General features: G+C 41.1%; 1 protein-coding gene across 2 annotated transcripts; it reads left to right on the top strand.

The window, feature by feature from the left end:
• Positions 1-2,451: 2,451 nt before the first annotated feature.
• idh3b (isocitrate dehydrogenase (NAD(+)) 3 non-catalytic subunit beta) lies at positions 2,452-10,199 on the top strand. 2 transcript variants are annotated; one of them, XM_041955326.1, is made up of 11 exons: positions 2,452-2,549; positions 4,258-4,431; positions 4,690-4,810; positions 4,923-4,983; positions 5,077-5,209; positions 5,750-5,883; positions 6,020-6,122; positions 6,233-6,379; positions 6,587-6,681; positions 6,810-6,870; positions 9,711-10,199. In XM_041955326.1, exons 1-11 carry the CDS (start codon positions 2,496-2,498, stop codon positions 9,786-9,788), a joined length of 1,161 nt encoding a protein of 386 aa, XP_041811260.1. In that variant the 5' UTR covers positions 2,452-2,495; the 3' UTR covers positions 9,789-10,199. The 2 variants fall into 2 exon arrangements, with proteins under 2 accessions (XP_041811260.1, XP_041811251.1); XM_041955317.1 differs by lacking the exon at positions 9,711-10,199 and adding an exon at positions 7,869-9,701.
• Positions 10,200-10,775: the final 576 nt, after the last annotated feature.

Genomic DNA, 10,775 nt, shown 5'->3' with positions numbered 1-10,775 from the left:
TATCGTTTTCATACAAAGAAGATGCCCCTGGAAAAAACAGAGAAAGAAAGATTTTCTGACCCTCGTGATGAAATAATATTTCCTTTCCCTAATTACAAATATATCCTAGTCCTAAAAAATATATTAAAAAGGTATAATTAATGTAGATAGATACAACCCGGGGTGGAGGTTAATATAGGCTGGAGAAGGCTGGCTATGGTGCGCCTTACCCTGCATACTGGCTAAGTTAAAACAATGTAAACACCCGTGTCGGCCCTGTCTTGCCTGGATTATTGTATTATTGTGTCTGTCGTTTTTGCTGCAGCTACCTTGTGGCTAAGCAGCACCAGGATGAAGTGTGTTGAAGGTCTTATGAGTGGGCTAACAAATACATCTGCAGTTACATAAAAATATTGCTGATTTAAATTACAGGTCCAGGCTAAGAGGTATGCTTTTGAGTCTGTTCAACTCAAAGAGGCTAGGTAAAACAATATGGTCCTCATAATCGTACAATTTACTACTTACTTACTGATTGAATATTACAATTATCAAACTATTTTTGAGTAGTACTTAACTTGTTCAAGTAGAAACCAACTAGACCAGTCCAAGTTTCGTATTCAACAGTAGAGCGGCAACGATTAATCGATTGAGCAATTAGTTGTCAACTTTGATCAATTAATTGCTTTGAATGTTTCTTTTTCTCTGCTTCCAGCTTTGCAAATGTGGTTATTTTGGGGTTTCTGTATTCCTCTATGACAGTAAACTGGGTTTGGGTTGTGAATAAAACAAAACATTTGAGGACGTCATCTTGGGCTCTGGGAAAGGCCGATCTGCATTCTTCACCATTTTCTGACATTTTATAGACCAAACAACTAATCAGTTAATCAAGAAAATAACATTTACTTGCAGCCTTATATCACAGATATATGCAGAACCATTACAAGTTTGCAACACATCACATGCAAAAGCTGTTTTCCAAGCAAATATGCCATAAGTGCTATCAAATGACCCTCAGGGTATTGAAAAGATTGTAAGGGATTTATGTTTCAGAAAAGATGATGCTTAGCTCTATGGCTTGAATGTAATGATAATGTATGACAGGAACAGACCAAGCAGGAGGCATTTGTGCACAGAGGTTGGACTACCTGAGGTTCCTGACTAAGGGCAAAATTTCCAAAAAATCTTAAACGTGCTGCTTTGGCCCCTAGGGAAAATTATGCTGGCATGGATAACCAAATTAAATGCCCAACAAGGTAAACGAAGGCTATTTAACAAATGTCAGAGGGTAGCCCACTGATCAGCAGTTTCATGATGCTGATTTTAAAATCCTAAATCATCCTGTGTGTCACAGAGAGCGTCACTTGCCTGGAATAGGATTGGGAATCCCCTGACCTATTTAGGATGTACCCATTTCAGAGGGTGAGCAATGGCAGCAGCAAATATAATATTACAACAATACAGAATTTGAAAACTAACATTATGCAATTGGCAACATACTGAGAAAGATTCAGAAGTCAGTGTGAGAATGTGCATCCTCAGCTGTTCACATAAAGATGGACACAGGGGCACCAGTAGACATTTTGGGGGCCCCTGAGCTCAGGTCAACAACAGCTTGGACACAATAAATAACTGTAATCCTCAGCATATTCCAGGGCCCCCTCTGAGTTGTTCAAAGTGTAGTGAACGGTATAAGGTTAACAAAGATTGTATTTATTGCAGCGTTATTGTACTGCATGATATTGTCTGGCTTTTCTGTTCTTTTTCATGCCATTCCGTGTACAGATTCAATTTGCCATCCTTGTTAAAACTGTTTTTCAGCCTCATTATAGCTCATCATATCTATAAAAACCTTTCAAGAGAGTCATCTTACACCCACAGACAACTGTTTCCTGCTTGTGTGCAAGGACAACATTCCTGCTTGAGTTGTTTTGTTTTCTGAGACAGTGGAAATACACTATTCAACCTCTAGCTGTGGATCTAAACATTTTGTCAGATATGATTTAATTTAGATTTAGTGTGTGTGTGTGTGTGTGTTTCTCTTCTAAGTAATGGGAGCAGTAAAGCCTATCACAATGAATGAATGGAAGCTTGAAGGTGTAATGTCTGTGTATTAACTATTGATAGCATTTTTTATTCCTCAGGTGTAACGTACACGTAGCCATGACAACAGCCCGAGGAAGGTCATAATGGTCAGATTTGCATATTGTGGCTTCAGACTTTGCTTTTTGTTTATTACCCGCAAGGAAAATTGGCATTCCCCAACACCTCTCTTGTCTAGGTTTTATTCCTAGGCTGCATGTTTCAGACTGGCTATGTGATATGGCTGTAAAATGAGGACTCATGTTCAAGCCCTCATGCTGGCAGCCTACCGACGTGTCCTGGAGCAAGACACTACTCTGCCACACAATAACCGATCTGTCAATTTGGGGGCACTGTTGCCAAACACTTCTTCTTCTACTGTCCCATAGATCGCTCTCTACCACTGCTGCACCACAGAAGAAGAGTACAGTTGATGCATGCCCGTGACGATGGCGGCCGCCTTGAGAGGAAGCTTAGTAACATTGGTCAAGGTGAGTGCACAGATGATGTTTATAAGCTTATTTTATAGGAAACCAGTCATTGTGGTTGAAGTTGTCTTATCTGTTAAACCAAACTCTACGTTATAAGGAACTGTTAAAGAAAGAGTCAGGCGCACTGGCTTTGACATCTGTGTCTTGCTGCTAACCATGAGCCTCCATCGTTAACACCTCGTTTGAATAGCCTCCGTCGCCTTCACTTAAAAAGTGACAGATACAGTGATTTGGTAGCTCCGTCTTCTCTTGGCAGCTGGTCAACAAGAAACAGAAAATCTCAGTCGTAAGTAGATACGTGTCAAGCTAGTCAATGGCCATATAGTGAAGGACTGTGTCTTGTGTATATGAGGTAGTGAGCTACCGTTAAAAGCAGCTAGCTGCCTCAGTTAACCCTGACATGGTAACCTCCGGGTACCCTCAGTCGCTTCCTCAACACACACACACACACACACACACACACACACACACACACACACACACACAGCTAACTGTTTTTACAAGGCCAGGGCAGATAAGTCTGTGTGCCTCGTCACTTCAGATAATAACGTTTTGCCTCTGCTTTGATGACTTGTTCATGACGTGTTAGCCGTCGATCAAATCCAGTTTACTCACTTGCCGGATCCTTGGATGTCACTGGGAGGCGAGAGATATGCTGTTTCTGAGATTATCTTTTAGTTATTATGCGTTAAAACCTCAGGCGTTATCTCTTGGTTGCAGTTTTGACAGATGACAGTTGTAGTGAATCGGTTTTATTAATGTATGCCCTGTAGCTCCCATTTTGGCCGCAGGTGGCTGACGATCATACAGGATCCTCTTGAAAAATGAAATAAAAAGTCTCCTCTCTGCCCACCTCAGTATGACCTAATCCAATGGGAACCACTGTGACAAGCAGTGGGCAGTATGGATGAAATCCTCTATCAAACGATCCCAGTAATGTAATATAATATCAATACATATTGTGATTAGAGCATTTTCTAGAAAGTCAATAGGCAAATACTTTATGCATAAAATAACCAGACAGGAACGTTTTTGGCTATTAAATATAAGACATTGATGCAAAAAGTCACATAAACATCCAGTATTGCCATAATGCAACATTTCATATATAATAACGCTCATTGATTTGTAACATCGCCCACAGTGGCCTAGTACAGCGGTTTCTCTTTTATGTCTCTCAAGACAAATCTGAGGGGTCACAAAATGATTAAAAGAATGAAAAAGAGGAAAAAACATTCCTGCTACAAAAAAGTAGGGCTGCAACTTAGTTATTCTCATTATCAATTAGTTTGCCAACTTTTTTCTCTTCCTTTTAAGATGTTTTGTTTATAAAGTGTTAGAAAATGCCCATCACAATTTGACAGAGCCAAATTTAATGTCTCCAAATGCTGTAATCTGTCTGACCGGCAGTCTGAAACCCCCCCAAAAATCAAAATTGACTCAAACAATAAATGGCTATCAAAATAGTTAACAAATACTTTTCTGTCTATTAATTAATTGATTGACTGAATCATCTTTTAAGCTCTACACAAAATTATGTGAGTTTTTCTCTGAATTTTCTCTAGTTGCTAATATTTTCTTGTGAATCCTGGATATTCTTGCATCTACAGGCCTCTAAAATTGAACAGAAAGGTCGGAAAATCCACCCATGTCTCGAAGACATATGTAAACTATGGGGTCACAACTGCATCTTCTTTCCCATCCTCAGGGCCTGAGCAGCCCCCGATGGCAGCAGCTGGCTTCTCGACCACTGAGCGTGTCTGCTGGTCTCTGCAGCCCAGAAGCCCCACCGGCCCGTGCTGATGCTACCTTCAAGGTCACCATGGTGCCAGGGGATGGAGTGGGACCTGAACTGATGACTGCTGTCAAGGAAGTGTTCAAGGTATGTTTTCCAATGATGAAGATGGAGTTATCACTGCTTTTCTAAGAAAACATAATGGCCGCAATAGCTATGAGAAGAAGAAAATACACACAATTTTATTTCCACAAACCGTACTGAAGGGATTTTCTGTTACCATGGCGTACTGTTTTCCAGTTTGATATTTAATTTTTGTCCCACTTTAAATATTAAGCCTTTATATATTTTAATTTCTTTAAAACAGCTTATCTAAAAGTTGACTTCTTGTGGTCTTGTTTCCAGGCAGGAGATGTCCCAGTAGAATTTGAGGAGTTTCACCTGAGCGAGGTGCAGAACATGGCCAGCGAGGAGAAACTGGAGCAAGTGTTAACCTCCATGAAGAACAACAAAGTGGCCATGAAAGGTAGCATCACTCCTTGTTATGTGTCCTCTCATGTTAATTGAAAAGCTGCAATAAAGTATTTGAAGTTTGAAAGAGAATAGTCAACATGTTTGTGACGTTCTTCGTTATCCAGGAAAGATTCACACACCCATGGAGTTCAAAGGGGAGCTGGCTTCATATGAGATGAGACTGAGGTAAAACCAGGGAGCAAGTTATGTGTTTTAAAGTGTGTATTTTATGTTGTTTTTTTGTTTTTTAATAACTCTTCCTTCCCATCCATTCCTCAGGCGTAAACTGGACCTGTTTGCTAATGTGGTTCATGTGAACAGCCTGCCGGGCTACAGCACTCGCCACAACAACCTGGACCTGGTCATCATCCGGGAACAGACGGAGGGCGAGTACAGCTCCCTGGAGCATGAGGTAAACAACACTCCTCCTCGCTGCAGTCATAGAGGATGAGCAGTGGTTTTAAAACCACATGAAAAGGGAATGGGTGTTTTCTTTGATGAGGGAGGTTTCCCTTGAACACGCAAGGATTTGGCCTGCATTAAAGAGGGTATCAAAACAAAGATGAATCACTGACAGAGGTGCTGAAATGGCACAATGTGTTTGCATGTGTTGGTGTGTCTTTAATTAGGGATTGCTTTTGAACTACTTTTCACTCACCAGGGGGATTAAGCGTTCACTGTTTCTAATTGTTTAGCTTTCCTCCAGACTCCTCCGCCACCTAGTGGACTCAAAAAAGACACTTTGCAGTAATATACTTAAAGCATGTGTGAATACCAGCAGCTACGGTGTCGATGGCTTTATTCATTAAAGTTAAAGTGAATCTATTCCGTCAGATGGGCGACTAACTGTAGATGGGGTGTAATAAGTCTTCATTATCTTGCAATGTGGATTAATCAACACTTAAATAAGATGGCTCTATTGAAGCGTATGTACCTTCTTCTTGCTCTGTAGAGTGTGACAGGTGTGATCGAATGTTTGAAGATCATCACCAGAGAGAAGTCACGGCGCATCGCAAAGTTCGCCTTCGACTACGCCACCAAGAAGGGGCGGAACAAGGTCACCGCTGTTCACAAGGCCAACATCATGTAAGGAACTAGACAAGCTCCCCCGTTCCTTTTTTATCGTATATGTTGGAATCATATTCTTCTATTCATTCTTAAAATGGTGATAATTTGGGTCATGATTTGCATTACAGCCACAGCATCACTTTTCTAATTTCAGGAAATTAGGTGATGGCCTGTTTCTGCAGAGCTGTGCAGAGGTGGCGCAGCTGTACCCTAAAATCAAATATGAGAACATAATCATTGATAACTGCTGCATGCAGGTATTAACGGCCTCTCAGTTCACTCTGCTGCTTCATTAACATATTATTTTTTAATAAGGTTTTAGTTTCCCTTATTCATTTCATGTGTTATTTCTGTTACGTGGCTGCAGCTGGTCCAGAACCCATACCAGTTTGACGTGCTGGTCATGCCCAACCTCTATGGTAACATCATCGATAACCTGGCCGCAGGGCTGGTTGGAGGAGCAGGAGTTGTTCCTGGGGAAAGCTACAGTGCAGAGTATGCTGTGTTTGAGACTGTGAGTGTCCACTGACCTTTTCCACTGTCTCGCTTGTTTTACATCTGTTTGTCCAGCCAGTTGTTCACTGCTTTTATTCTGATTCCTCTGTTTACATGAGATTGTATAAAATGCTAATGGTGCACTGCAGTATTGACATAGCATTACTATTGATTGCTCAACCCTTACAGGACTGATGCTTAATCCGCTGTCTGTCTTCTCTTTCAGGGTGCACGCCACCCATTTGCCCAGGCTGTAGGAAGGAACATTGCCAACCCCACAGCCATGCTGCTCAGTGCTGCTAACATGCTCAGGCACCTCAAGTGAGTCACCTACTCTGCTGACCCCCCCCCCAGTCTGAGAAAACAGCCTGAAGTGCCTGTTTGTGCATGCTGACATGTGTACAAGACAGTTCTGGCCACCTCTTAACTGTCACGGTATTGTGTTGCAGCCTTGAATATCACTCCCAAATGGTGTCAGATGCTGTCAAGAGGGTCATCAAACAGGGCAAGGTAAGTGTTTGTGTGATATCTCTACCGACTGTATGCCCGCTGGTGCATTCAGGCTGCGCATGTGGAGACGCCTGCCACGACCTGAACGTGTCAGACAACACTAACAGCATTAACACAGAGAGGGATTTTTTTTCAGATTACACAAGCAGAGCAAAACAAAGAGGGTGGTTCTGCTTCAGAGATGTGAAGCCAACAGGACTTATATACCCTACTTGTGTCAGCTTGTGTTTCTAAATGCTGCTCTTCAGTTTTGTGAGTCTTAAACAGTAGTTTCATATTCTGTATATAGTGTCAAAATGCTGCAGGTACTGAAGAAACATTCAAATTGACTGAACCCTGACCAGCTGAAGAGCTTTTTCACATAAATCAGTCAAATACTAGTGATGACACCAACATGTCAAGTGTAGGATAACAGCTGTTGACTCACAAATGCCTTCATCTAACAACCTGCAAACTATACGTCAGTATGTTAGAGAGCCTTTGATTACTTCTCTTACTCTTGCAGCTCTTGCATTTATGTTCCTCGTTCAACCTTGTCCTTGCAAATGTGCAAGCTATATGCATTTGTTTCCAAGACAACCAATCTTTTTTCTTTTTGAACTGGCTTGGACTAACTGCCTTTTGCACCTGCTCCACGCTGACACTAACATACACTGACACAAACACTGGCATGCAGTCGGTCAGCCTTAGTCCCTCAGATAAAATGCACCGTCAGTTCAGCTTTAAAAATGATGGATTTCAACAACAGCAGCTTCAGAACAGGCTTTTTTTTGGTCCAAGCTGTTCTCTTAGCTTGGGTTGCATTGTGTCGGACGCAACCGTGTGAATGTGAGAAGTTTTCATTTTCAGGGAATGACTGTCAGTTGAAAGCAGAATTTGCCTGCACGTTGTCTGAAGTGCCCTTCCTCTCCCTCTCCCCTTTCCTTTAATTCCCTCCTCTCCTTGAACCCCATTATCCTGTGTGTGTGTGTCTGTATGTGTCTGTGTGCACGTCCCAGGTACGGACACGAGACCTTGGCGGGTACTCTACCACTGGCGACTTTGTGCGTGCTGTTGTGGAAAACCTGCGTCACCGACCTGTTTACTAAGATGTGTCATCACACTCCTCACTGACATTTCTTTAAATCTGGACATTGTTCTTAACATGAACTGGATGCATGTTAAGACTCTCGCTGCCAAATGACAGCAACACCATCAGTTGCATCCTAGTGTGAATGGTTCATACCAATGGTGCTGTTCATTACTAAAAAATGTGCAGCTCCTGAGGCTTCCCCTTGAGGATTTATATCACACAGCTCTGTCATCCTGACATCTTTTCTCATAGTTCCTGCCCATCATCATTTTCTCTGTCTCTATTTAATGTCGTTCTGCTTGTTGCTTAAAAGTGTTACAGCTGTGTTGGCCATACAGGCTACCTCTCTGCTCTCACACATTGTTAGAAACTGTCTGTAAAGCAGCCAGACTGCCTTTGTTCACAGCTTATATCAGCTGCTCTGCTTTTACATCACACTTCACCGTTTTCGTTCTCATTTTCTGATAGTCTCATCACTTATAACTGAAACACCTAAAGACTGACTTTGACTGAAACTCAGTATACAGTATGATAACACTGCTACATCATGGCTCAGCACAACCTTTCTGACCTGCACTTAATAAAGCTCTGTCCTGCCATTGCAGTGCTGTTAGGTGCAGAAAAAGCCTGAAATCGTTGTTGTGAGTTACTGCATGGCAAAGGCAAACCCATGCTAATGCAAAATTCACGTTTCTTACTCTGATATTAATAGCGCCGTTAATATTTTAACATTTCTGCCAAAACAAAAATCAAGAAAACCAAAAATAAGTACTTTCAGGCATTGCTTCAACTATGAAACAACTTTGAAGTGTCACAACAAAATGAGAATTTTGATCATAACTCTACAGTTTAGTAACCAAAGAAACTCTCTTAAATGATGGCCACAGTGTCCATAAAGCTAGTCCTGTACTCACCGTGAGTGGAGCAGTGCACAGCATCTACAATAGGTTGAATTATGAATTGGTGTATCACAGATTATATGTTTAGCTTTTGGTCAACAAATGAACTGTATAAAAACATTTTTATATTTAAACATCATTTCCAAGGACTGGTAGGAACAAGCTTTGTGTGAGATGGTGCTGTTCGTGCCACCGATGCTGTAAAGAATTCAAACACTGCTCTGTCTCGTTTAAAGCATCGTTGTGCTGCAGTTTAAGAGGCTGCACATGTAGTCAGATGTTGACCACAAATGATAAAGATAAACTAGTGTGTTAGTAGTTATATTATTGTTTTGATCTTTTTCAAATTTCCTGGAGTCTGTAACAACCATCGGTGTAACAGTGTCATGACCTTTTTCTGTTTTGTTCCTTTGTTCCTTTTATGGAGATTTCATGCTTGCGTACTAAAGGTTGTCACAAATGTGATGTAATATTGAATAAAATAACATTCTGTGTTCTCTTAATCAGCACTGTTGGACTTTAAATGATTCTACTATGGTTGAATACTAATTCATGAGATAAGACTAGAGGCATGTTGGACAGTGGCAATTTGCTCTGTTATGTTGGTAACATTCAGAACTATCTGGCTTTAAATTAATTTGACTGGTAGATTTTAATTCTCAACTTCAAGTAACATTAAAAAGAGAAACTAAAGATGAGAACATAGCTAAGGAAATGCTTTCTAAACTACATGTCTCACTGATGACGCCATTTATTTCTGTGAGTGCAGTCTTTAAAGGCTCTCTAACATGCAGGCAGTGATACTGTATGTGGACATGTGTCGCTGCAGCTGTGCATATAGTAACAAACTGTCCTCATGTTTGCAACAGGTGCGCACTGGAGACCTGGGGGGCTATGCCACAAGCGACGAGTTCACCCGGGCCGTCATTGCTAACCTGACGGTCTAAGCATTGTATTTGCAGATCTGTCAGCTGCTGAGACGCACACACGCTTTTTTTATTTACCTGCTGTTAACCTGGCTGACTGTACGCAGACTGTATGTCAACAGTTCACACACATTTTCCAACTTAAACACAGTGAGCTTCATTAACCGTGACATGAAAGGGGAAAAAAGACAAGTGTTGAACATGCAGTCTTATAATCAGCACAAAACATGTTTCCATGCTGGCACACTGGTAACACACCAGCCATGAACAGTCTGATCTGTGCAAAGATCCTGTCATTTCTTCTTAATGGTTATGTGTCTGGACAGTAACCAAAATGAGATGTATGTATACATTCATATTATTTATTAACTTCAAGTTTTAGCTTTATTGCTTCTTCATTTATGAGACATGAATAATAAATGAGATATGTCATCTTGTGTGCAAAATCCTTGTGTGACTGTTAATAGAAGGTTGTTGCAGTATTTAGTGTTGTGAAAAGCTCATCATGGCTGCTGGTGGATCAGTCAGCATGCATCACCTCACAGCATGAGGAACACACTGTGTGTAAGCCGGGTGACTGGAGAATCTATAAAAGATGAAAATAAGAGTGTCTGGCTGTGTCAGACATGTGATGTGCATGCTAGTATATGATCCAGAGCCCCAGAGCCATGAAGAAGAAGAAGAAACTGGACTTATTCATAGTGTTTGTACTGCTCTTTCACTCTGGTACACAGTGCTTATAGTCTGAGGCTGCAACAAATGATTGTCAGTGTGGTTTAATCAATTAATACTTGGTTATTATGGAATAATTGTGTGAATTTACTGTTGATTTCTCCACAGTTTGAGCTCTAATTTTAGCCCTGCCCACTTATAACTATGCCAGATTAGGCTAAAAATGTCATAGTTAGCACCATGAAAACCATCATTAAGACAGTGAGCTTTTTATATAGACTTTTAGTGCAATAGGCCCTTTCCTGCATTGTGCTAGTTAGGTAATTAAAAGTTTGT

The sequence above is a fragment of the Chelmon rostratus genome, chromosome 2 (assembly GCF_017976325.1).
Source record: "Chelmon rostratus isolate fCheRos1 chromosome 2, fCheRos1.pri, whole genome shotgun sequence".
NCBI classification, from domain to species: Eukaryota; Metazoa; Chordata; class Actinopteri; order Chaetodontiformes; family Chaetodontidae; genus Chelmon; species Chelmon rostratus.
The sequence above is the reverse complement of the archived record's forward strand: the minus strand, read 5'-3'. Positions and strand labels throughout refer to the sequence as shown.